Below are 25,307 nucleotides of genomic sequence, written 5' to 3'. Positions count from 1 at the left end.
TGTCGTCCACATAGGCCTCGATGGTCCGCCCAATGTGGTCGCCAAAGACCTAGGTCATGCACCGCTGGTACGTGGCCCCTGCGTTTCTGAGGCCGAAAGGCATAGTTACGTAGCAGTACATGCCGAACGGGGTGATGAAAGAAGTCGTAAGCTGGTCGAACTCTTTCATCTTGATTTGATGGTAACCAGAATACGCATCAAGGAAAGACAGGGTCTCGCACCCCGTAGTGGAGTCAACGATCTGATCGATTCGGGGTAATGGGAAGGGGACTTTTGGACAAGCTTTGTTCAAACCGGTGTAGTCTGCACACATCCTCCATTTCCCATTTTTCTTCTTAACCAACATAGGGTTAGCCAACCACTCTGGGTGGGACACTTCCTTGATGAACCTGGCCGCCAAGAGTTTCTGCACCTCCTCACCGATGGCCCTATGCTTTTCCTCATCGAAGCAACGCAGGCGTTGCTTCAACGGTCTAGAGCCAGCCCGAATGTCCAAGGCATGCTTGGTGACCTCCCTCGATATGCCCAGCATGTTCGAGGGACTCCATACGAATATGTTGGCATTCGCACGGAGGAAGTCGACGAGCACGGCTTCCTATTTGATGTCGAGGGTGGCGCTGATCCTCAGTGCCCGGTCGTCGGGACAGGCGGGGTCGACCGGGACGAGCTTGATGGCCTCTGTGGGCTCAAATGCCCCTGCACGACGCTTGGAGCCAGGCACCTCGCCACTAAGTTGGTCGAGGTTGGCGATGAGGGTCTCGGCCTCAGCGAGAGCCTCGGCGTACTCGATGCACTCGATGTCGCAGTCGTATGCATGTTCGTATGTGGACTCAATCGTGATGATACCACTAGGGCCCGACATCTTAAGCTTGAGGTAGGTATAGTTGGGGACTGCCATGAACTTGGCGTAGCACGGCCGCCCCAGGATGGCGTGGTAGGTTCCCCCGAACCCGACCACCTCGAAGGTAAGGACTTCCTTGTGGTAGTTGGAGGGGGTGCCAAAGTAGATGGGAAGGTCGATGCGCCCGAGGGGTCACGTGCGTTTCCCTGGCACGATGCTGTGGAAGGGTGCGGCGTCGCCTCGGAGCCTTGATCGGTCGATCTCCAAGAGCTCCAGGGTGTTGGCGTATAGGATATTAAGGCCGTTGCCTCCGTCCATCAACACCTTGGAGAGTCGGGTGTTGCCGATGATCGGGTCGACAACAAGTGGGTACTGCCCAGGATTCGGAACATGGTCGGGGTGGTCATCTCGATCAAAGGTGATCGCCTCCCAAGACTAGTCGAGGTACCGGGGAGTGGCCACCTTGACCGAGAAGACCTCTCGGTGTTCCCTCTTTTGCTGCCGTGCCATAAGGCACGCTGAGGGTCCACCGAAGATCATGAAGGTGTTGTGTACCTCGGGGAACCCATCGTCCTTGTCATCGTCCCAGTCGCCGGTGCCCTTCTGCTTGGCGTCGTCGTCAGGGAGCCCAAGCTTGGCGTAGTAACGCCGCAGCATGGAGCAATCCTTGAGGGCATGCTTGACCGGGCCTTGGTGGTAAGGGTAGAGTTTCATAAGCATGTCGTTGAAAGGTCTGGACGATCTCTGAGTTGCCGACGCTGGGCAACTCGGTGCACTGTTTAGAGAAGCGTCGGATGAAGTCTTAGAGAGACTCGTCTAGTTTCTGGCGACAACTCTTGAGGTCCTAGGAGCTTCCAAGGCACATGTATGTGCCCTGGAAATTCCCAACGAAGATCTAAACCAAGTCGTGCCAGTCGTGGATCTGAGAGGAAGGAAGGTGCTCAAGCCAGGCTTGCGCTGAGTCTGATAAGAGCAAGGGGAGGTTGCGGATGATGAGACAGTCATCGTCTGCGCCGCCTAGCTGACAAGCCAGGCGGTAATCGGCAAGCCAGAGCTCGGGGTTGGTCTCGCCACTATACTTGGTGAGGTTGGCTGGCTGGCAAAACCGGGCTAGGAACTGAGCATTGCGGATGGCTCTGCTGAAGACTCGAGGGCCAGGTGGTTCAGGACAAGGACTACGATCTTCCTCACTGTCATATCGGCCACCTCGATGCGGATGGTAGCCTCGAGTGGGCCCCTCACTGTCATGGCGCCGTCGCTGGCCGATCACCTCATGGTCGCCCTGGGTCTCACGTTGGTTGTCAAGGCGGTCGTGGACCGGGGGGACCCTATTGATGGTCGGCGCCCGAGCAGGCTCAGGACGAACCAAGGCCTCCCTATCCTGCCGATGCGGTGCTGAGGGGAGGTCTGAGACAGCGCCATGCCATTGGGAGGTGGAACTCTCAGCCTGCTGCACCGTGGCGGTCTCGAGGAGATCCCGGAGCTCACCGCGAACCTGTCGTCCTTCCATGGTGGAGGGCTTGGGCATCGCACGCACTAGCATCACCACGGCCGTGACATTCTGGCTAGCGCGATTGAAGATTGGGGGACGATCATCCCCTTCGTCATCGTTGATGTAATGGTGCATGTCGCGAGCCCGTCGCCGGGCTCCTCCGCCGTCACCGTGGCCTTGCTGCTCCTGCTCGAGAGTGCTTCGGAGCTGTTGCAGAAGGAGTTGATCTTGCTCAACCTTAGCCTGAAGCTCGTGGAGTTGTTCTAGGTCCGGGCGTCAGAATTGTCTAAGGGCAAGGTTCTCATTCCGTGCTACCGGTGGGACAATACGTGAAGGCGTAGCATCGCCCATTCCCTAATGAAGCGGAGTGTGGTTGTCTGCCCCCTTGTCCTCGTCGCCCGTGCTTGGCATCCCAAGTCCGACGTGGAAGCACTCACGAGTGGGATCATAAGTACTTTCACCATCAGAATCGGAGTAGCCAAAGCAATAGTCACTAGCGGCCAGGAAGCGACGCATGGTTTCGCAGTTGTGGAGGTCGGAGAAATCCGCTTTAGCCCATGCCTCGTCCTCCTCCGAGGAGTCGGCATGGGTGTGGGTCAACGCGGTGGTGTCGAAGTTGAGAGCAAAGCACTGGCGGTGCTCCGAGAGATCCTCGTGAGCGGATGCATAGGCGTAAGCATAAGATGCGGCGACATTTCTCAACCTGAAGGGGTATGGAGATAGTGCCATCGTTGGGCTCTGTTCTGCCGGAGTTGGCTCCTCTGAGAGCAACGGAGCAGAGCTTGATGTCAGGGCGTTGCCGGACGCCACCGGCGCTTTTCCCTTGTCCAGGCTCAGGCTAGACAGATCCCCAACAAGGGACCCTACACCAACAGCTGGCCATGGGATGCCGGCGGAGAGCGGCGAGTCGCCCTGGGTTTGCATGGCATCGGGGTGATCCTGCTTGCGTCGTGCCTGGCGAGCGCGGCGAGAACGGCTGCTCGGGTGCCGCCTGCGCCTGGGCTGCCGATGCGCGACGTCATCGTCGGTAGGCAGGGCTCGGGGTGTGAGAAGTACCATGTCATACTCGTGCCCTAGAGACATGAACTCTAGGCTCCCAAACCACACCACCGTGCCGAGACGCAGCGGTCGTACGGGGTCTGCCATCCGGAACCCGTTGGGATGATGAAGCTGACACACAGAGGCCCCTACCTAGCGCGCCAACTATCGGTGTTTTGGACCGGGGCTCCTCAACCAACTAGTGAATTTATCCCGCATGTTCCTGATTCTAGATGGTGATACAAAGAGACAAAAGGTTTATACTGGTTTGGGCAATTCGAGCCCTACGTCCAATCTGGGAGATTGATCTTGTATTCCTTGCACCGAAGTGCTTGTAGTAGGGGGTTACAAGCTAGGTGAGAGAGGGAGCTAGTCCCAGGTCTCGGCGGAGAGTGATGCAGGCTGCTTGAGATGTTGCTCTCAAGCAGCAAGGTAGTGCGCGTGTTACAGAGTGTTGTTCTTCATGAGAACCTGTCTCCCTCCCTAGAAATAGCCCAAGCCCTTTCCTTTTATAGTTTGAAGGGAGGACCAGGGCAGTACATAAGCTAACTATACGGTGTCGTGCAAACAGAGGCGGCATGTCCGAGCCCTGTAGCCTGTTCCTATGGTGGCATAGTCGTCAGAGTGGTCCGTCCTTGGAGCACTGGGGCGGCGTGCAGGTCACATCCAATCCTATGCGTCATGGGAGCTCCAGGGCTGCCTTGGAGCGGGTGCAGCGGTCAGCGTGTGGGTCGCTGTGGATTGACTGTGCGTGAGGCCGAGGCTCGGTCGGTGCCGAGGCCGCACCGCGGTGGGGGGTCTCGGCAGACACGAATCCTGAGATAGCCGAGACCCCGGTGCAGAGTGCCGAGGCTCGGAGGCGATGATGACCCGGGCCAGGCTGCCCATGTCATGTTGTTTTTCGAGGTGGGGATCATGGGGCATAGTGTAGTGCGGGCGCTGATCGTGAGCACAGCGTTAGAATACAGTGGCCGGTAATCCCCGCCGTGCCCTGTCTTAGCCGGTATGGCGCTGATGCGACCTCAAGTCCCGTCGGCCATTCCACGGTGTCGAGCCATCGTTCGACTGAGATTGCGGGAGTGGTTGACGTATTAATGGGACATGACGTGCTGTCGGGAAGACCGGTTGAGGCGGCGGCGACGGGCTATGGACAAGCCAACCTCGAGCGATATAGAGAATGAGGCCTCACGCGAGATGGAGATTGGGCTCCTTGCTGAGGCCTTCCGTGAGAGGCCTTGCGCGAGGTGGAAATTGCGTCAGGACGCCGAGACCTCCTGTGAGAGGCCTGAGGCGATGCGGAGAGCCGGGTGGGCTCGGACAAGGCTGGTGATGAGCCCATGGCTTACCCTCTAACTTTGTCGTTGATGGGATTTAAGTGCCCCTTTTGGTGTACGCTCGGGGTACCCCGTTTTATGGTACCCGACAGGTAGCAAGGTTCGCCAGCTTCAGGAGGGGCGTGTACCTCTCGTCGTAGATCATGGTCGTAGAGGCCTCATGTGTCATTGGCCTCAGCACATTCAAAACCTACAAAAAAATAGAAGCATGAAAAAGTATTAGTTCATGTCACTTTATAAAGAGCATGGACTATAGAGCAAAAGATGAACAATGCACTGTTTCATACGAATTGTTGAATATACCTCTCCGTTCTCGATCCTCCGAGCCCGGTGGTGCTCATCGAACCTTGGATCAAGAAGGGGGAACCGATCCATCCTGCAACATAAGCAATGCCAAAGCATTAGTATAAGTTAAAGCATGTGTATGTGGTATGAAGTAACATAAAAATAAAAAAACAAAAGTAAACCAATGTACTATTACACAAAGCAATTCAAGTAGCTAGCTTGGTGGATACCTGTTGTCTAAGTAGTTCAGGACATTTTCTCTTATTGTGGCCTAGCTTATGGCAACCAGAGCAACAGCTCTTTTGGGTGTCCTCTACAAAATGTCTCCCAACCTTACTCGTGGTTGATCTACCTTTCGTGGCTCGGTCCATGTCCATCCTGAACCGCTTCCGCCGCCTAGGTCCTCTACTCTTCCAGAGTAAACCAAGATCAACCACATACTTGGGGCCATCATAAGTAGGCCATTGACTCTCGTCAAGAAATGGCTCGAACTGAGAATTCTAGGTGCTCATTAGGTTCCTCAAAGAGAACTCTGCGGCCATACAGGGAGGAACCTCAGCGTTAACACGTCTAAGGCGACAGGCTATAATCATGTGGGAGCAAGGCCTATGGTATATGATCGGTTTTCCACACGTACACTTGTTCTCATTGATCACTACTTTATGTTTTCGAGCACCCCAGTCTTCACCACCAATGTTAGTTCCACCACCCTCTAGAATCTCATATCCATGGTTGATCGGATCGAAACATGAACCCTTCTGTCGTTTAGACTTTTTCTTTGAGAAAGCTAGTTCCTGAGATGCTAAAAGTGGTCAAGCTTTGCTTGCTGTCCATAGAGACCTCGCATGCTTCTTCCTCAAAATGAACCAAGAATTCAACTTGTAGAAGGTGAATGAGGCAATAGCAGTCACAGGCAGACCACGACAACCTCTTAGAAGGCTGTTGAACATCTCTGCCATGTTACTAGTCATGAAGCCCCATCTCCAACCACCGGTGTCATATGCAAGTGACCACTTATCCTTCGACGCCATCAACTCGCTCAAGAATTGCCTGCCATCAACATTTGTGGCTAACTTCAGGGCATCTAACTTGTCTTTGAATAATTGAACCTCTTGCTGCCTGCAAACCTCCTCAAACAATTTGAAGTTGTCCTTTGTGTGATCACGCCTTATAAGATTCTGAGCAAGGTGTCTGGTGCACCACCGGTGATGTATTTGGCCGTAACCAGGAATCTCTTGTTCTACGGCATTCAGAATGCCAGCATGCCTATCGGATATCACACAAACATCATGTCCCAGACCAATTACCACTTGTCTTACTAGCCTGAGAAACCAACACCAACTATCCGTGTCCTCCTTCCGAACAATCGTAAAGGCCAATGGCACAAGCTGGTCTTCTACATCTGTCCCAATACAAATAAGCATTGTGCCTTTAAATTTCCCTATAAGAAAGGTCCCGTCAATTGAGACGACGGTCCTGCAATGCTTGAATGCTTCGATGCTCTGCCCGAACGCCCAAAACGCCCTTCCAAATACCTGGCTATCATTCCTTGTTTCACCCTCCTTAGGTAAATACTCTAAGTGCATCCTAGGATTTACAGCCCTCATTGCGTTCAACATTACAGGGAGGCGCTCATAAGCTTCTTCCCAATTTTCAAATATTATTTCCAGTGCACGTTGTTTTGCCCTCCATGCTTTCCCATACTTGACATAGTAATTATACCGTTGGAAGATGATCTCAACCAACGCAGACACCGTAATGGTTGGCATATGCTTCACCACGGGGCATAACTGCCTTGCAATGAACCTAGAATTGAGCTGCAGATGGTTCTCTTCTGCCTCAGCAGTGGCACAAACATGTGGTTGCTTCACTGAGGTAATCTTCCATTTGCCTGCCTTCGTCTTCATAGCACATACTCTCCAACCACATTGTTGTTCTTCACAAGCAACAGTGTACCTCTTCTCCTTAAATGAATTGATGACCCTAAAAGGTCGGTTGTGTACAATGGAGTACTCTTGCAACCATGATTTCAATTTATCCATGGTAGCAAACAATATGCCCTTCCGTATGATGAGGCAACCGCTAACATCAGGCACAGTTGTATCACTTGGCTCACCATCAGCTACTGCCCTATGACCATGGCTAAGGTCCTCGAAATCACCAACTAATGGATCTCTCCAAGGCAAGACCCTATACAATATCTCTATTTCCCTAAAATTGATATGACCAACAGGGCGATCGTCATCAGAGTCTTTGGCTATCTCCTCTACAAAGGATTCATCATCTCCAGCTATCTCCATGTCAAAACGATTCGTAGCCCTAGCATCACCAAAGTCTTCTTCACCACTAAGATCATCTTCGTCGCTAAGCTCATCCTCAATAGAAAAGTCTCCGCTAGCGTCATCCAAACCTTCTTCTGCATCACCAATTACATAATCATCATCCTCTTCATCACTATCATGATTGCCCTCACCATCGGCAACCGGATTCTCTTCCTCATCTCCACTGTAGCCTAGTTGTGTGACAAGTATTTCTTCTTCAGACAAAGGACCATAACCTATGTGAGCGGGGGAAGATGGCCATGCTTCAAAGTTATCATTTCCTAAGCCGGACTCCTTACTTACTACTAAATCCAAAGATCGCACTTCTGAGGCCAATACAACTGCCTTGTAATCATTCCATTCAGTCTCGCTTATAATTTTGAGCAACCGCTTGATCCGAGGACCCTTCGATGACCCAACATCTATGACACCTTCAAACTGAATATGCACGTCTACTTCATTCCAGCCTAACTTAACCTTTACTCGCTCCATTAACTGGGTCAAAGATGGTGTTTCAGAAAAAATCAACAACTCCTCACACATGTCCAGAAATTCCAAACTATCATATCTTATCCTAACAATACGGCATCCATGATGCAACCTCACTAATTTATCCATCTACAGCCATCACACAACAAGTAATGTCACATATCAATATATCATGCGAGTTTCAATCCAATAAGTAGAAACTAAAATATATCATTTCATCTTTTTCAACCCCACCAACATAATCATTTTTAGTCATACAAAATTAAAATATAATGACTAACAAATAAATAAAATACATACTAACCCTAATGACCAACAAATAACTAACTCTAATGACAACTACAATAAACAAAGAACCCTAATGACCAAAATAACTAGAAACCAAACTAACATAACATGTTCAGCACATAAAACAGTTAAACAACAATGCACTCAATCATCCTAAGCCATACATTTTGCAAATGCAAACACAAATATACCAAAACACCATACACCCATGATTCCACATGATTAAGGACAATGTAAGCACATCTACGCGGATAGAATGGAGGAGGGGAGAGACCATTACCTCGAGGAAGCTTCGGGAGCCGAGATCGTGGCACCTAGGGTCGATTTTGGAGGCTAGGGTTTGGTGGCGGCGCGGGGAAGAAGAGAAAGAGAGGAGGCCGACCGTCTTCAGAATGTAGGGAGGAAGAAGAAGGGGGCCTTGGCGCGGCCTCAAGGGACCAGACCTCGGCATTGAGTCGGGCCGCGCCAAGGTCTGTGGCTCGACGTTAAGTGACCCCGCGCCGAGCTACTGGACCACCGTGCGTTGTTGGGCCGCCTGGGCCGTGCGGCGGATGGTGCCAATAGCTCGGCGCGCAGTCCAGCCGCGCCGAGGTTGGGTCCTTAGCGTTGGCTGACACGACGCCGACGTCTCGGACCCATGCGCCACCGTGTCGTCGACGACCCCGGTCGTCCGTGACGTGGCAATACCTCGGCGTCGTGTCAGTCGACGCCGACCCCCATACCTCGACGTCATGTTCTAAGACGCCTAAAAATGGTCTATTTTTAGAAAACGTTTTGACGTAGGTCTTTTTGTAAAAATTGTTTTCAAAAAAGACCAAAATACAAAAATTTCACACAACCGTCTGTTCGCACGCCGTTCGCGCTCGCCGCCGATGCCAAGGCCTCCGCCGCTGCAGCCAAGCTGGTGCGGCTCGCACCACCGCCACTGCCACCGAAGTTGCTGGCGCACCCGCTCCCGTGTCAGGCGGGGGCGTCTAGACCAGCCCCACAGCAAATGTGTCCTGCTGCTCCACTGTCGACTCCCATGGCAGACGCGCGCGTGCAACTACTCCAACGTGAGATGCGACTTCTCCCTGCAAGATTCGGTGTCCTCCACTGCAAGATCATGCGGAGAGGGCAGGGGAGAGGATGAGCTCGTCGGCACAGACTGCGTGGACGCTGCGGGCTGGTGCGGCATGCACGGAGCTCATCGGCGCGACCTACATGGAGCTCGCCATCACGACCTGCGTGGACTGCGTGGAGCTCGCCGGCGCGGACTAGGCGGAGGTCGACGGGACGCCCTGCCCGGAGCTCATCGTCGGCTAGTCGCTGGTGCATAGGTCGATGGCTGGCGCGGCGAGGCCGGCGGTGGGCTTGTCCGCGTTCGCATGCCGCTCGCGTCGGCTGCTTCGTGGTGGCGAACAATGATTTGCAGCTGCTGAACGCCGATGCCCTGCATGTCTTCGATGAAATGACAATGAGAATGTTGGGGGTAACATTACCATGTTCTTAAGTCCAAAGTCACCGTATTGTTTTGTACAGACAAATAAACACGTTCTCACCTGAGTTCGGCACTGTAGGAACAAGCAGTCAAACACAAACAGTTGTACCATTTTCACCGGACTCTGGCTGGCCATAGCCGGCTGGCCAGATGCAGGAAATCAAACACGCGGGTTGCAATAAGTGTTTTTATGTTGTAAGTTATAAGTGGTTTATTTGGATGTTGCATATGCTCTACACATATGTTACAAGTGTATGTTCTAAATGTTTCATCTTCTTTAGACTTATGTTGTATTTAAGTATTTCATATTTTAGAGCTACGTGGAAAGAGTCATTGGGGCATGGCCTAGGCTCTGAGGGAAGGGGTGCGGTGAGCTAAGGGCTGGCGGATGGGGTGCGCGGTGCGCCTGGGGTCGTGCGAACGGGGCATGCTTGTCCTCATCCTGAGTCCCGCCCGCACGGAGAGAGAGAGAGAGAGAGCGACAGGCGCAGGGTGAGTTACGCGTGCGTGGCGGGACAAGAGTGCGGTGCGTTTCTGGGTGGTTAGGTTCCGGTACGCAAAGAGCTCGCGTGTGGCCCCTGCCGCTTCCTCTATCGCGCCGTTCGCTGGTCTGATTTTTTCAAACCAGTCGGTTGCTTCTCTCACAAATAGCACTGTGCATCTTTCAGCCGCAACAGTATTTCTCTCTCACACAACCAGTCAGTTTCAGCCAGCCGAACAGGGCCTATTTCTCTGAAACTTTGAGGCCTCGGCCATGGCAGACGGAACATGGGCACCTCACCGGCAGCTCCTGATCTCCACCTGCTGGCTGCGAGAGACCGCACGGACGGCTCCACGGCACCGCGGCTTGACGGAGTTGACGGTGACCTTGACTGGATAGGCCTGGTCGACGGGGGAGAGACGATGGCATGTTGAGCGGCGGCCAAACCTGGGAGCAGACCAAGCACGGGAAGAGAAAAAATTGTATAGAAATTATAGTTTACATGTATATTTATTGCCACATGTTTAAATCGTTTAGTCGGACGTAGCATTTAGGTTCTAGGATAACGTTGATATGGGTATAGTGTATCCGTGAACGCTTAATGGGCTTTTAAAGAAAGAATAATCAAATAATTGTGTAAGAGCTTTAACCTATAATGGAAAAAGCTAAACTTGCATGCAAATGTGCTTATCCATCCTTAAAACCGTCACTGTAAAATCACCAAGCGCCGGCAGCTTATTTGAGCGTCAATGCCACTCCTAAATGCCTGGCCACATGTACACGGTGGCAATAAAATAAAAATAAAATAAAATAAAATGCAGAACCTCTAATTAGCGCCGCCCTAAGCGTCGGCGTTGTACCTGGCCTATGTGGTGTTTATTGTTTTTTTTGGAATAGATATTTATTGTTAAGGGTGTGTTTGGGACGGCTCCATAACATCTGCTTCAGGGTTCAAAATATTAGCCGATTTTCGCCAAAAACCGACGATTTTCATTTCTGTTGGCCCCCTCCAGTAAATACACATACCGGTAATTTTGGTTCCATTTCGTTCAGGTTTTTAGAATTTCGGTTAAAACTTGATGAAGATTTGAAAATTTTGACCGAAATTTTAACCGATTTTCTCCATTTTTAGTGATTTTTGTTTCTTTCGGACCCCTCCGATATTCATGTCTCAACCGGTAAGCAGAACTATGCTCCCCATAAACTCTACCGCGGAACAGCTCCATAAAAATCGGAGCTTGTGGAGTACCCCTTCAGGTGCTCTCACAACTCCACACTTTTTTTTTAAGAGAGCGTAGAGCTGAAACTGTTTTGGCTAAAAAAACGTGAGGCGAAACTGAAAAACACGGGGCAGAACAGTACTAAACATCCCTAGAATAAAAAGAAATACTATAGAGGAAAGATTTATACTGCTACTACGGGGAGAGAAGAGGGCAAAGAGAGGGAAGAACGTTCCCCGCCGCCTGCGGCCTACGGGCGCGAGGAATAACGGTCAGACACAGAAACACTTGGGAGCCTCTGCTTCCGACCACCTCCACCTCCACTCCATTTGTGTCGGACCCAAAACCTCGCAAGCCAAGATACCACGACGAGCGACCATGTCGTCCTCCTTCGACTCCATCACGGCCGTCTTAGGAGATGAAGACGCGCTACCGCCGGCCCCCTTCGACCCCGCCATCGACGGAACCGCAGCCGAGGACGGCGGCGGCGGCGGCGAGCAGCAGGCAGGCCTCGGCATGCGCCGCGGCCACCGCTTCGCCACGTCCTACTCGTCCTTCGGCACCGCCGTCTCGGAGGACGATCTGGGCGACGCCGTGGGAGACGGCGGCGGGTACGGCGGCTTCGGCATGCCGCCGTACCCGTACTCCAACGGCGGCCCCGCGTACGGGTTCGCCGACAGCGGCGAGAACGGCGTGGAACATGTCATGGGCGCCCAGGACGTGATGGATGGCGCGGCGCACGTGGTAGGGGGCATCGGCGGTGCGGGTGGCGGCCTCGATGAGGACCTGTTCAGTGGCGCGGCTGACGATGGGGCCGTCCTGCCGCCGCCGGAGGCCATGAGGGAGGAGGGCATCCTCCGCCGAGAGTGGCGCCGGTGAGTCACTCGTTTTGCTGTCACAAGTTCTCTGATCTGAATACCTGATCGCTTCTGGTGCCAGTGCATGCAAATTTCCACTTCAATGCCAAGCGCGATCTGGATGATTTCTGAGTTCTGACCACAAGATTGCAAACTGCGAATGGATGGCTTGATTTGCAGCCAGAATGCATTGATGCTGGAGGAAAAGGAACGGAAGGAGAGGGAGCGTCGCAACGAGATCATCGCGGAAGCAGAGGAGTTCAAGAAGTGCTTCCTTGATAAGCGCAGGCTCAACTGCGAGACGAACCGATCGCAGAACAGAGACAGTGAGAAGGTATATGCATGCATTGCACACAAAACTGATGCCAAATGATACAATTTGATCCTTGTTGATGCCTCTGTTGTCCTACCAACCAAACCAACAGCTGTCCCTGGCAAACCAAGAGATGTTCCACAAGGAGGCGGACCGGCAGTACTGGAAGGCGATCGCGGAACTGGTGCCGCACGAGATCCCGGGGCTGGAGAAGAGGGGCAAGAGGAAGGAGCAGGAGCGGAAGCCCGGCATCGTGGTGGTGCAGGGTCCCAAGCCCGGCAAGGCCACCGACCTCTCCCGCATGCGCCAGGTGCTCGTGAAACTCAAGGAGAAGCCACCAACGCACATGGTGCCGTCTCTTCCGCCGGCCAAGGAGGAGGAGAAGAAGGATGGAGGTAAGGACGCCAAGAAAGACGGCAACAAGGACGACAAGAAGGATGGTAAGCAGGCGGCTGGACCGGCCGAGAAGAAGACTGATGGTAGTAATGAGAAGGCTGCCGTGAGCGCCAGTGCTGCTGGATCTCCACGGGCGGCAACAGAGACGCCGGCAGAAAAGGCACCAGAGCAACCGGGGAAGAAGTGATTGCCATGTGCGGATGATGATAATGATATCTGGTCGCTCCTAATAATAAGAATCTGGAAATAATGTTCTTGTTCAAGGAAAGCTACACTGCATAAATCTGTCTTTTTGAGTGCAGTTTTCGGTGGCAGGAGTAGGTATCAATCTATCTCTAACTTTGGTATTTAAGGATCAAGAAGCTACTACTGCTTAGATTCAGATAATAGTAATAATACTTTTGCTCACTCAACCCAGAAATGGATGGATTCATCAGAGTTTTGTTGTTTTAGAAAATATAAGAGTTTGATGCTCTCGAAAATAAGATGGCACTGGTGAGGTGACTAGCCCTTATTATAGACTATAAGAATCTGGATAGTAGATAGTAATTAAGAAAATTTACATTATCAGTAGTAATAATATGTGTTGTTTGGATTCCTGGAACATGATATTCAGCAAGCAAAAAATATGAAAACTCTTTTATATGCTTTTGAATAGTTATCAGGCTTGAAAATTAATTTTCATAAAAGACAGATTTTCTTTTTATGGGGATGCTAAGGAATATGAGGACCAATATTCACGGATCTTTGGTTGTGGTATGGGAAATTATCCTTTTAGATACCTGGGTATCCCTACGAATCACAGAAGACTCACAAAAAAAAAGTCATTGTGGATAGATTTGAAAAAACAACTTAAGCAGCTAGAATGGAAAAGTTTTGTCTTACGGGGGACGTCTTGTTCTAATAAATTCAGTTTTGAGTAGTTTACTGACTTTGAAGTGCCTAAGGGCATTGTAAATAAGTTAGATTATTTTAGATCAAGATTTTTCTAGCAAGACGATAACCACAAGAAAAATATATGTTAGCCAAATAGGGGACTTTATGTGTGGGGGTCTTGGAATTCTAAACCTTGAATTACAAAATGAATGTTTGTTAAGCAAGTGGTTGTTCAAACTCATAAGCGAGGATAGTGTCCGGCAAGAACTTATGAAGAAGTACTTGAAAGACAAAACTATTGGTGAAGCGTATTGGAAACCAGGATATTCTCATTTTTGGTCTGGCCTTATGAAGATAAAAGATCGTTTCCTAGATCTATCTACTTTTGTTCTTCATATCGGTACTTCTACACGATTTTGGGAACATAACTGGTTAGGCGACTACACACTGAAACAACAATTTCCATCTTTGTATGGATATTGCCAGGCAGAAACGTGTAACCCTTTGTCAAGTCTTTTGTAGTGTACCTTTAAATATATCGTTCCATAGAGCTTTTGGTTTAAGACCACCAAATATATAGTGTGCCTCATTTATTTGGGAACTAGTTGCAGGGGATAGATAGAAAAACACGCTTCCAAGTTTAGGTGGGAGCGAGTGTTGTTTTTTGGTCTATCTGGCTAAGTACGAATGATATTGTTTTTTATAAGAAAAGAATGCATTCTTATATGCACATTATCTTCATAGCTACATATTAAACTTGATTTTGGTCCCAATTACAAAAGGAAATGGTACGGGTGACCATGAAGTGGGCTTGCCGTTTTTGGAAAACAACTAGATCTTCACCCAGAGTAGACAGATTTCAGCACAAAGAGACTAACCGCGTCCGATTCATGTTGGTACAAAATCCGAGTTGCGACGTAACAAAAGTCGGGTGAGATCGAGGGCTAGTGGTTTGCTTCAAGAAATTCCTACATAACCTGCTTTACAGCCCATTCATCCGTAACAAGTCCACTGTGCGGCGCCTTATCAATCTTGACGGATTTGAACTGCTTGTTCTGCCCTGGCTGCCCACGCATCTCCCTGTCGAATGCCAGGATGCTGACCAAATTGACGAACCCGTCACCGTCACCGTACACGATCTCCGGCGACGCGTCATAGTCACCCTCCCAGAAGACCAGCTGCCGCGGCGTCCTGTTGCCCACTCCGTTGATGCACGTCATGGGCACCTGGAAGTAGCGCATCTTCGGGACCATCCGCCTTCTGAAAGGCTCCACGCCGTCGCGGAAGCCGATGGCGGCGAGGAAGTCTTCCATGTCGTAAGCGGAGTAGTTCCTCTGCTTCGTGACGACGATGAGCTCGTCGTGCCCGAACACCTCCGGGGACGGCAGGTCGGCGATGGCGGTCTCGAGGCTCCTCCACAGCGTCCTCAGGGGCCCGTCGGCGGCCGGGACGTAGATCATCTGTCCCGGCCCGGTCGCGAGGGCCGTCGCCTGCTGCAGGAACCCCACCGAGAGCGTCGGCGCCACCAGTATGAGGTGCTTGACGTACCTGCGCCGCCATGACAGCGGAGCGTTCCGGACGAACTCGAGCGGGACCATTCCTCCGTAGCTGTGCGCCAAGATGATGGCCTTCCGCCCGTGGTGTTTCTTGCTCGCGGCCTCGACCAGCGCCCTGAGCTGCTGGAAGTAGAGAGGGTGGATTTGGTGGGATGACATGCATACGGGTGGAGAGGGTCCTTATTGCGGAACCCTCTTGCTGAGCGTCGAAGGCCCGCTTATACGGGCTGATTTGTTACGAGAGAAAAATACTATACGATAACCTGGCTTATATATGAGCAGCCGAAGTTAGGGACGCGCGTCTGGACGCCGGGCAGGTTCCGGTAGTCGTTGGCGGCAGGGTCGTAGACGAGGCGCATCTGCTCCAGGGAGCACTGCACGTAGTCGTGGGCCACCAGATCTGAGGCGTTCTTCCACATCTCGGACCAACCTTTCCCCTTCATTGCGCCACAGCGTGGTGCTGACGGCCGGTACGCCTCGGTGAGCCGCGCCTCCAGGTCGCTGCAGCCAAGCCCAGGGACCAGCACCACCGGGTGAAGCTCCTCGCCGATGGCGGCATCCTTAGGACGGCGGTGGCTGGCCGAGAAGGGCTCCCGCAAGGCAGGGGTAGTAGCAGGAGCAGCAGAGGCAGGAGACGCGCAAGTGGAGTAGAAATGGCCATGGATTCAGCTTGACCGGTACACACCGCACCAGGTTCACTTGTACTAACTTCCGCTTCGAAGATAAACGTGAAACACGCAGCGACAGTTTTCTGCTGGTTCACTTATATTTATGCCATTCGCTTTCTGACATTAATCATGTGTTCTGCTTTCAAATTATTGTCCTTCCTTCGTCTATATATGTCTTGTAAATTGTCTTCAATTCCTTCGACTCTAACCATCTTTACTATTACTTTATTCCAAATTATAAGACGTTTGACATTTTTACCTAAGCTTAATCACTCGTTTTATTAAAAAAAAATTTGTGCAAACATAGTCAAATTTAAGTCATTCTTAAAGAACTTTTATTAATAAAGGAGCCACGACAAAAAAAAATGATATTTTGCACAAAATTTTGAATAAGACGAGTGGTTAAACTTGATGTCAAAAAAGTCAAACATCTTATAATTTTGGATGAAGGAAGTATTGGTTAGAGTTTAACTAGCTTTCATATCACCATTGGTAATTTAATTTTAAACACTCTACGCTATATAAAACAATACTGCATGTACATATTCAGTGCCGGGTGTAAACTAAGTTTCAACTTAACATGTATAAAACAATACTACTAGGACCTAAAATCTTTTTAATAATAAAATAAATCTCAAATAAAAGATAAAAATAATAGAGTTTCTACTTAACATGTGGAAAACTATGCAACAACTCCCTTAAAAATTGAAAGCCAAAGTATAAATTCAAGAAGTCACCAAAAAAGCTGCAACAAGAGTTTGTATATCTTAAGAGATTAGATTTCAACTAAATACATATCATACAAGAAAAAGATAAATACTATAAATTCTAACTAGAGGTCAATAGAGTCTGCACGTTAATCATCACAAGACTCGATAAAAAAAACAAAAGATAGATCTAAAAAATCTCATAAAGAAAATTTCTGACCATCAATTCAGTTTAACCTAATCACCATTGATAACAATAGTTATTTGATCTATTCTGTTTTCCAAATAACTATCCACATCTGCTATTGTGTAAAATAAATAAAGTGATCAATGACTCTATGTGTAAATTACCCACCTATGCCATTATAAAATAGGATCTAAAGTAGACCTAATATGCATCTAATTATCGATACCCTCGTATTATGATAGATAGTTAACCCAATTTTTATCTCATTATTAGAAAATTAAATATCTCTTCAAATCTACATCTAAATTGTTAACATATTCTATTACAAAAAATATTTAAATAATCATAAAGCATATATATGTTTCCACATTACCCTCTTCTATCAATATTAATATATTAAGATTTGATTAACAAACATACAACGCCATGCTAGCATACATGAGCAATAAATATATATGTTATATTTCATCATATAAAAATATTTTCTTAACAATTCATACACTAATGATGCTAACAAATTTTTTTAAAACCATATTTGTAACTATGACATGTATTTATATATTCACTAAAATATTTGACACCTCTATATTAATAGTATAACTATAACCACACATATAATTTCTTAATAGAAAATTCAAACGTCTTGACAAGTGTAGGAGATTATATATTGGTGGTCATATTTTTCGGTCCCTTTAGAGTAAAATGCTGATCCCATTATAGAGTTTAAGTATTAAAATTCTATTGAGGTTAGAGTATCTCCAAGAGTTCCCTAAACCTTCTTCTAATCCTAAGTTTTTAGAAAGATAAAAAAAAATCATCTCCAACAACTCATAATATTTTAGGAGTTCAAAAAATACCCCTCATCCGCTTAGCTTTATGCGCGCCAGGCGACTCGCATTTGCTACCCCTGCATGCGGGACCGATCCATGGCCGGGGGCGGTCTCCGTGGCTCACGCGCAGAATGGGCTCTCGGATGCGGAGAGCTGATGCGCCTCGGCGGGGTCGCCGTGCTGGAGTCCACGGACAGAGGGGAGGAGGAAGAGGAGGAGGCGGAGGCGCTCTGCCCGATCTGCCTCGACCCCCATGGAGCCCGGCCGCGCCGTGCGTGTGCTCCCCGGCTGCAACCGCGCCTTCCACAAGCACTGCGTCGACCAGTGGCTCGCCATCTCACCCCGCTGCCCTGTCTACAACGTCTGGGCTGCCGCCGTCTTCGCCTGCTACCTTGCCGCTGGCGCCCAAGACCGGTTGGGATTCTTGACGTCGGGGCGCGGCGCGTCATCTCTGGCTCCTGGCGGGTCAGTTCTTGGTCCTTTACGAGTTCTTTGGTTGGGTTTTGATCATCGATCAAGAAGCCTTCTCGATTGAATCTCGTCGGCTTCGTACTTCTGGAGAGCGATTATTGATGAATTCTTGGCGGCTACTTGATTCTGTGAAGGATTCTTGGACGGGATTGCGTGTACATCGACTCAATCCTCGAATTCTTACTCGAAATCAGTAGGTTTTGCAGGTTTCAGTCACTGTTGTTGTAACAGACACGCCCATTCGAGGAGCATCAGGCTGCTGCCGCGAACCAGCTGCGCCGGGAAGCGCAGGAGCAGACGGCGTCGATGGCGAAAAGCCGGCCCTGTCGCAGTCGGAGGCACAGGTGGGGCGCGCCCTATAGTTTCTCGTGATGGAAAAGAAAAAAGTCACAACATAATTCATGTGGTTCCAAATTTAAATTTTTAGATGTCATTTATTAAAAATCTTTGAAGATGATTTTTTTCCTCCCCAAATCTTTTTAGTAGTTGCCAAACTATAACATCTTAGAAGAAAAAAATAGAAAACTCTTGGAGATACTCTTAGCGCTGCTACCCTCATCTCTGAGGTCTCACTTCAAGCTGAAACACTTGTGTTAAGAGATATGGAGCAAGTTTCAAATGATTGCTTAGGGTACGGTGGTATTTTAAAAAGTGAAAAAAAGAGTTTTGAAGCGGAGGGAGTAGCAAATATAATAATAATGTGTCCAGACGGCCAATGGTTGAATTCATTTATTACACACAAAGTTCTCACAAGATATCTGACTCATCATCAATAATAGTAGAACTCATGGCTGGCTCTACGAAGAAATCCGATTTGCTTCCAAAAGTTCTTTACTGCCCATTCCTCTGTGATAAGCCCACAGTGCTCTGCGCCTTCAATCTTGATGGATTTGAATTGCTTCTTCTGTCCGGGTTGACGTCTCATGTTTATCAAACGCTAGCATGCTAATCAAATGTAGTTGCTGTCCCAGTACACCTGTTGCTTCGGCGTCCTGACGCCCACATCGTTGGAGAGGGCCATCTTCAGCTCCAGGCTGGTTCAGCTCCCACCCGCAACGCAGATGCCATCTTCTTTTCTTTCTCTGATGCTGATAGTGGGCTCCATAGTCCGCAGTTTCGTAGAAACCGCTGGCGGGAAAACTATACACCCTTGCGTGGACCACGCCCATCCCTTGGAAATTGGAATCCAATCCCCGTTCTCTCTCCTTCCGTTTTCTGTTTTCTCCATCCCATCCCAGGCATGGAATCTCAAAAGTCACGATTTCCTCCGCCGCACTCGCCACTTCCTCCGTGTTTCCGTCCCTGCTGCTCGCCGTCGCCGGTCGCCCGCGTCGCCGTGGCTGTGGGCTGCTAGCTGCTAGCTGCTGGCTCTGGCTCCTCTCCTCCGCGCCTCGGATGTGGCACTGCGTGGCCACGGGGACGCCTGACGCCGGCCTCGAGCGCGCGGCAGCCGCCACCTCCGCCGCTGCCGGACCTCTTCCCTTCTCTCTCGCTCTCTCCTCTGAGCATCTGTACCGGACCTCGGGCTGGCCTGGTCCATTTGTCGCGGCGTGAGGCTGGCCCGGCCCGAAAACCAGCCTGACAGCCAGGCACAGTGTCAGCTTTCCTTTTAAATTTACGCCCATCGTACATTTGACATTAACATAGATAAGCTAGGTTTTTCTTTTAAATTTAGCCCGGAGGTACCTTTAGTCCTGGTTTAAGACACATACCGGTTCAAAGTAATCTAGGTTTGTATCTTAAACCAAGACTAAAACCCTCACGCACCGACACGTCTGGGTGACCGTTACAACTAAGACTAAAGAGTAGAATTAATTTCGATTTGTATTACAAACCGAGACCGAAAGTTTTAGGGGACCCTTTAGCCTCGGTTGCAATTTTAAACCGGGACAAAATACTTTTTAGCCATCGCAAAGGTTGTTTCTCTACCGATGATTCCTCTGTAGCTATGAATTAAATTACATAAAAAATTCCTCACGATATATATGATCGTCACCTAGGACGGACACAGCAAATTAAGGAAAACCATGTTTTTTTAGACAAGCAAAAAATGAGTCCGGCCTTTGCTTTTTTCCGAAGCAGTGCACCGCGTCTCCTTATTACAAGTTCATCAGGCAAGCAATTGAGTGATTGGCAAAGCGATTGAATTACGACCACACCACGAACGTTTTAAGCACAAAACCAATAAATCACCACCGTACGTAGTTTTAATAAAAACAAAAATGCTATAAGTCAACCGGTTAATCCTGGAGATTGTATCAACTGTTTTTGGGGCCGTCTGTTGCGTCCAGCCGTCCGATGGTCCCCGCGCTCTGCAGTCTGCCTTTGCCTCCCCGACGGCACCTCCCCTCCTTCTGGCAGATCCTCCCCGCTCCCTCTGATGAGTCCATAACTCTACAAGATGTTCATGTAGACATGTCTAGTGACAATTCAAATATAGTGGCTGGTAATTCTTTAACACTCTCAGGTCTTAAATTCAGAGAGCTTATTTTCCGTGTGATTGTTGTACCGTGAAAGATTGGGCATTATTTTGGACATTGTAGGCATGTCCTTATCGGTTGGTATCAGCTTCTGGATTGCTCACGGTGCATTTAGGTTTGTTCAATGGCTGGTTATAGCCTTGCTAACAAGGAAATTAAGTGTGTGCCCACATTTTATTTAATAACCTATTATGCTCGTTACTATGTTTGGGAAGATGCAATGGAGGATTTGTCGTGGACTCGCGTCACACATGCAGTTGTTCTTTGCAAAAAAGACATTTTCTGATAATCTTTCTATATGGTGGCGGAAATTACATAAAAGACACATCATGAGAGGCGAAGAACCTTGCAGGACATGGAACAATATGAAAGCTGTGCAACGACGCCGAATTGCTCCTCCTCTTGAGTCAAAGAAGAAGGTAGATACTCCACGTGCACAAAATCCCCAAGGCACTAAGGAAAATGTGAGCTCGTCATGGGCTGATACTATCGCCGGAGATAAGTACCTTTCTGCTTCTAACCAGCAAGCTGTTGATATTAATTCTCATAAGAAGTTGGGTTCGGGTGTTACTTATGGCAAGTCTATGCATCCTGGAATTTTTTCTTCTCCTAAATTGAAGCAAGCTACCGGTCAAAGTAATTATGGTGAAAAGTAATCCGCTTGTGCTCGCAGTTCTCTTGGTTCCAAGAAAAAGTGTGGCAGCAAAAGAAATTCAGTACATTGATAATCAGAAAGTTCGTGTGCCTATTAAAAAGTTGGAGGTTATTAGTTCTTCTGCATTTTCTTGTGCCAAGACAACAGAGAGGAAATATGCTAGTTCTATAGCTGAAATTTCTTCTCATCCTCCAGAAAACAGCAAGGAGGTTGCTGTAGCAGAAAAAGAGACGGAAGAAAAATCTATAGGGCCATTGATTGATATTATTGATGATGCAACAAATGGGTTATCTATGTTGGCTCGAGAAGTAGAAAGTGATGGTACTGTTGTTAATGTTAAAGGGCAGCGGTCCAATATATTTCAATCCAAATGCAAGATTCAAGATAAGGTATGCAAGCTAATTATTGATGGTGGTAGTTTTACAAATGCTATTAGTTCAGATGTTGTGCATGCTTTGTCTTTGTCTACGCGGAGGCTTCCAATGCCGCGTTATATCCAATGGATGAAACAAAGTGGTACACTCAAAATTACTCATAAGGCGCGAGTTAAATTCTCCATTGAAAATTATGTTGATACAGTGGACTGTGATATTGCACCGATAAGTGCTTGCCATTTGTTGTTGGGTCGACCATGGCAGTTTGATCTTGATGCTACTTATGGTGGTCGTTCTAATAATTATTCGTTTGTGCACAAGGGTGTCCATCATGTGCTCAAACCAATGTTAGATAATGATATTAAGGCTGAGGTGTTTGCCACTGTGAAAAAGAAGAAAAAGGAGGCTGGTGAGATTACCCCAAAGCCGAGAGGGAGAGAATGATGTGAATATTGGTTCTCAAATTATTATTCCTGCGAATTCATGCCATCTCTCTAAAGTGGCTACTAGTATTTTTTAAGATCGTCAAATCTTGTATTCTTGTGATTCTGAATCTGTATGCAAGATTCCGGAACAAGCTTCTAACAAATTTGGCTCTCTCTCTCTCTCTCTCTCTCTATTTCTGATAATGGCAAGTTGGTTGGTCTAGAAGGTATGCTAGTTGCAACCAAGATTGACTTTCTGATGTTTCAATTGATAATGGTTCGTCCAAGAAAATATCAGAGGAAGAGACTGTTTGTATCATGACGATTCTCACATTGCTGACGTGAAGAGCAATGGACAAAACATGCTTGTTGCTACCCAATGTAAGTCTAAAGATAATGATGCTTATGATGATGAGATGAGGGGAGATCCTAGAATTATGTCCAAGCCGAGGACAGCTTTGTTTCAAGGGGAGAGGATGATGAGCCCATAGCTCCTCAAGATGTTCATAGAGACATGTCTAGTGATAATTCAAATATAGCAGCCGATAATTCTTTAATATCATCTGGTCTTCAATTTGGAGCTATTTATTTTGATGAGAAATATGGCAAAAATATGGAGAAATTTACTAGCGCCGGCCTATCATCAAATATATTTTTTAGATGTGCTTTATTGCTTCGAAAAGAGAAGAAAAGGGCATCCAGGGAAATATGTCAATATGGAGACCATGCACGTGGAAATAAAGGCCGCCCAATCTGAATACGTGAACTTTATTTGGTTAATTGATTAGCAATGTTGCCGCATTATTTTAATATTTCCTTTCGGCTGAAGCAGTAGCTTAGCTAGCATGTCAAATTTAGTTTCGTTCCGGTCTGGTCGCGTGTGCGCGCGTCGGACTCGTCGTGCCTTAGTCCTGGAGTCATGGTTGGCCTACGAGCCATATAACCTGGATGCTGTCTGTAATAGAGGGAGATTGGATTTTATTATGGAGTTTATTCTCCGTCGAGAAACTCTAGATGATGATCTCATCAGGTTCTTCGCATTGAAGATGATCTTCCGGTTTTCCGTGGATCTACGTGGAGTGCGTGATCAAGCTGCTACGGTGCGTCGCTTCGATTTCTTGTTGAGATCCCTCTGATCGTGGTTCGTCGTAGCTGGGGGTGGAAGAAGTTATCTAGGGTTTGGCTTGCAACTCTTGTAAGTCGACCCTTTATCTGGTTACTGAACGTGTTGCTGCGGTATCAAGTTGATTGATTTGGCTTGGCCGACATATATAGCAATTTTATTCAGCCCATTGGCTTCTTTATTAGTGCAGAATTCAACATCCTGTTATTGCTAGAATATTTGAGTCTGAATCAATTTTCTATTCCTGCATTGAACAATCGAGAAGGGCTCTTGCTACTTGTGCCGACCATCATTTATCTAGGGTATAGCAGACGCCTAGTGCAATATTGACAAACTTTATTACAGAGAAGCTAGCGTCCTGAGCATTACGTTGGTACTTGTGTTTTATTGGTCAGTCGCTACTTGTGAGTTGGCTGGATATAATTTTTGCTGCAATCTTATTGCCGAAAATTCAGAGAGCTTATTTCCGTGTGATTGCTGTACCGTGAAAGATTGGGTATTATTTTGGACATTGTAGGCGTGTCCTTATCAGTTTAAAGAATGTTAGGGTGCAGGTTGCTTCCTCTAATAACGAACCATTCATTGAAATCTCAAAGCCACAAACTGTTTATTTGAAGCTGACAATGTTGATGTGGCAGTCAGGTCTCCAATTGCTGCTTCAGAAAATTTTTGTACACGTCACAATATTTTGGTCAGTGACGTTTTAAATCCTCATATGATTCAGTTGGGTGACATTGCTGTTGGCACAAAGGACAATGCTAAGATCACAGTTATTGCACAAGAGGCTCCTAAATATATACCAAAGCCGAGGACTGCTTTGTTTCAAGGAAAGGAGAATGATGAATCCATAACTCTGCAAGATGTTCATACAGACATGTCTAGTGCCAATTCAAATATAGCGGACGGTAATTCTTTAACACTCTCGGGTCTTAAATTTGGAGATTTTATTTTCGATGAGAAATATAGCAAGAACATGGACAAATTTACTACTGCTGGCTTATCATCAGATATATATTTTAGAGGTGCATTATTATTTGAAAAGCAGGAGAAAAGCAAGCAAGAAAAACATGTCAGTATTGGTTCTATAAATGTGGATGTCCATGAGAGGAGTTTCCAACGTAATTTGCATCGTGGCCGGAGTATTATATTAATACTTGTATGGTCCTGGTGAGTCCGAGTCTGTTTCCAGCAGCGTGCGGGTGGCCTGCGTGCCTTTAACCCTGGGCCGTCGCCCCTGTACGAAATTAGAAGAGAATTTTATTGTGGAGTATTCCCTGTCAAGCGGCAGCTCGTGAAACTCTAGATGATGTGTTAATCAGGTTCTTCGTCTTGAAGATTATCTTTTGAATTTTTGTGGATCTACGTGAAGTGCGTGATCAGGCTACTACAGCTTGAGTGCGTAGCTTGGAATTCTCAGAGTTCTCTATCTTCTGATCGTGTTCCTCGGAAGCACGGGTGGAAGAACGCTGCTGCTAGGATTTGGATTGCATCTTATGTAAGCTGAATCCATCTATCATCGTATTGCTGTTGCTATCCTCCGCGTTTGATTAATCAAAGAAATTGCTGCCGGAGATTTTTCTATTTGATAATTCTGATTCATCTCAATCATTGCCGAGAGTATTGTTTCCGTGGATTATTGGTCTTTCTCTGTTTGCACTATCAGATCGATTATTAATCCATCTCAGTGTCCGTGAAAAGTTGCTGGAGCTTGTCATCTCTTCTTATACTTGCATTATCGATTGGTGGCTGCTGCTCATAATAATTCTATTAAATAGAATATATCAGTTGATAGGGCCAACTGTTGGATGTAATTGGTTCCGGACATATAGATACATATATTCTATTGTAGATTTCTTGAGATAAATTTCTGAGACTATTTGTGTTTGTGATTGTACTGTGAAAGATTGGGCCGTTATTTTGGACATCGTAGGTGTGGGTGCGAAAAGTGACCAACTAGTAAATATTTGTCGTTTTACCGTACATTGTAATCGGATATGGCCTATCACTCAATGACATAGGGTTTATACTGGTTCAGGCAACATGTCCTACGTCCAGTTTAAGTCGGTCGGTGACTTTAATCCTGAGCCTAGGTGCTCGAAGTTTGCTGTGGGGTTACAAAC

General features: G+C 47.9%; 3 protein-coding genes across 3 annotated transcripts; 1 reads left to right on the top strand and 2 right to left on the bottom strand.

The window, feature by feature from the left end:
• Window positions 1–595: 595 nt before the first annotated feature.
• Window positions 596–898, bottom strand: LOC136548468 (uncharacterized). Its single transcript, XM_066539985.1, has one exon. The coding sequence runs from the start codon at window positions 896–898 to the stop codon at window positions 596–598; it is 303 nt and encodes a 100-aa protein (XP_066396082.1).
• A 10,710-nt stretch (window positions 899–11,608) lies between these two features.
• On the top strand, window positions 11,609–13,213 carry LOC136551451 (clathrin light chain 3-like). The gene is made up of 3 exons (XM_066543000.1): window positions 11,609–12,144; window positions 12,307–12,460; window positions 12,552–13,213. The coding sequence occupies exons 1-3, from the start codon at window positions 11,648–11,650 to the stop codon at window positions 13,020–13,022; spliced, it is 1,122 nt and encodes a 373-aa protein (XP_066399097.1). The 5' UTR covers window positions 11,609–11,647; the 3' UTR covers window positions 13,023–13,213.
• A 1,317-nt stretch (window positions 13,214–14,530) lies between these two features.
• LOC136551450 (lecithin-cholesterol acyltransferase-like 1) lies at window positions 14,531–15,920 on the bottom strand. Its single transcript, XM_066542999.1, has 2 exons — window positions 15,531–15,920; window positions 14,531–15,387 (listed from the first exon to the last, which is right to left on the bottom strand). The coding sequence occupies exons 1-2, from the start codon at window positions 15,708–15,710 to the stop codon at window positions 14,680–14,682; spliced, it is 888 nt and encodes a 295-aa protein (XP_066399096.1). The 5' UTR covers window positions 15,711–15,920; the 3' UTR covers window positions 14,531–14,679.
• Window positions 15,921–25,307: the final 9,387 nt, after the last annotated feature.

The sequence above is a fragment of the Miscanthus floridulus genome, chromosome 4 (genome assembly GCF_019320115.1).
Source record: "Miscanthus floridulus cultivar M001 chromosome 4, ASM1932011v1, whole genome shotgun sequence".
In the NCBI taxonomy this organism is placed as follows: domain Eukaryota; kingdom Viridiplantae; phylum Streptophyta; class Magnoliopsida; order Poales; family Poaceae; genus Miscanthus; species Miscanthus floridulus.
Note: the sequence above shows the minus strand (reverse complement) of the source record. Positions and strands in the feature narration are given on the sequence as shown.

What these genes read in the sequence shown, in the direction of transcription:
- LOC136551450 (XM_066542999.1), bottom strand. Translation starts at nt 15,710, where the DNA reads ATGAAGGGGAAAGGTTGGTCCGAGATGTGGAAGAACGCCTCAGATCTG. An exon ending in GCTGCTCATATATAAGCCAG is followed by an intron (nt 15,388 to 15,530) that starts GTTATCGTATAG and finishes TACTTCCAGCAG; the next exon opens with CTCAGGGCGCTGGTCGAGGC.
- LOC136551451 (XM_066543000.1), top strand. Translation starts at nt 11,648, where the DNA reads ATGTCGTCCTCCTTCGACTCCATCACGGCCGTCTTAGGAGATGAAGAC. An exon ending in CTCCGCCGAGAGTGGCGCCG is followed by an intron (nt 12,145 to 12,306) that starts GTGAGTCACTCG and finishes CTTGATTTGCAG; the next exon opens with CCAGAATGCATTGATGCTGG. An exon ending in AGAACAGAGACAGTGAGAAG is followed by an intron (nt 12,461 to 12,551) that starts GTATATGCATGC and finishes CCAAACCAACAG; the next exon opens with CTGTCCCTGGCAAACCAAGA.
- LOC136548468 (XM_066539985.1), bottom strand. Translation starts at nt 898, where the DNA reads ATGGCAGTCCCCAACTATACCTACCTCAAGCTTAAGATGTCGGGCCCT.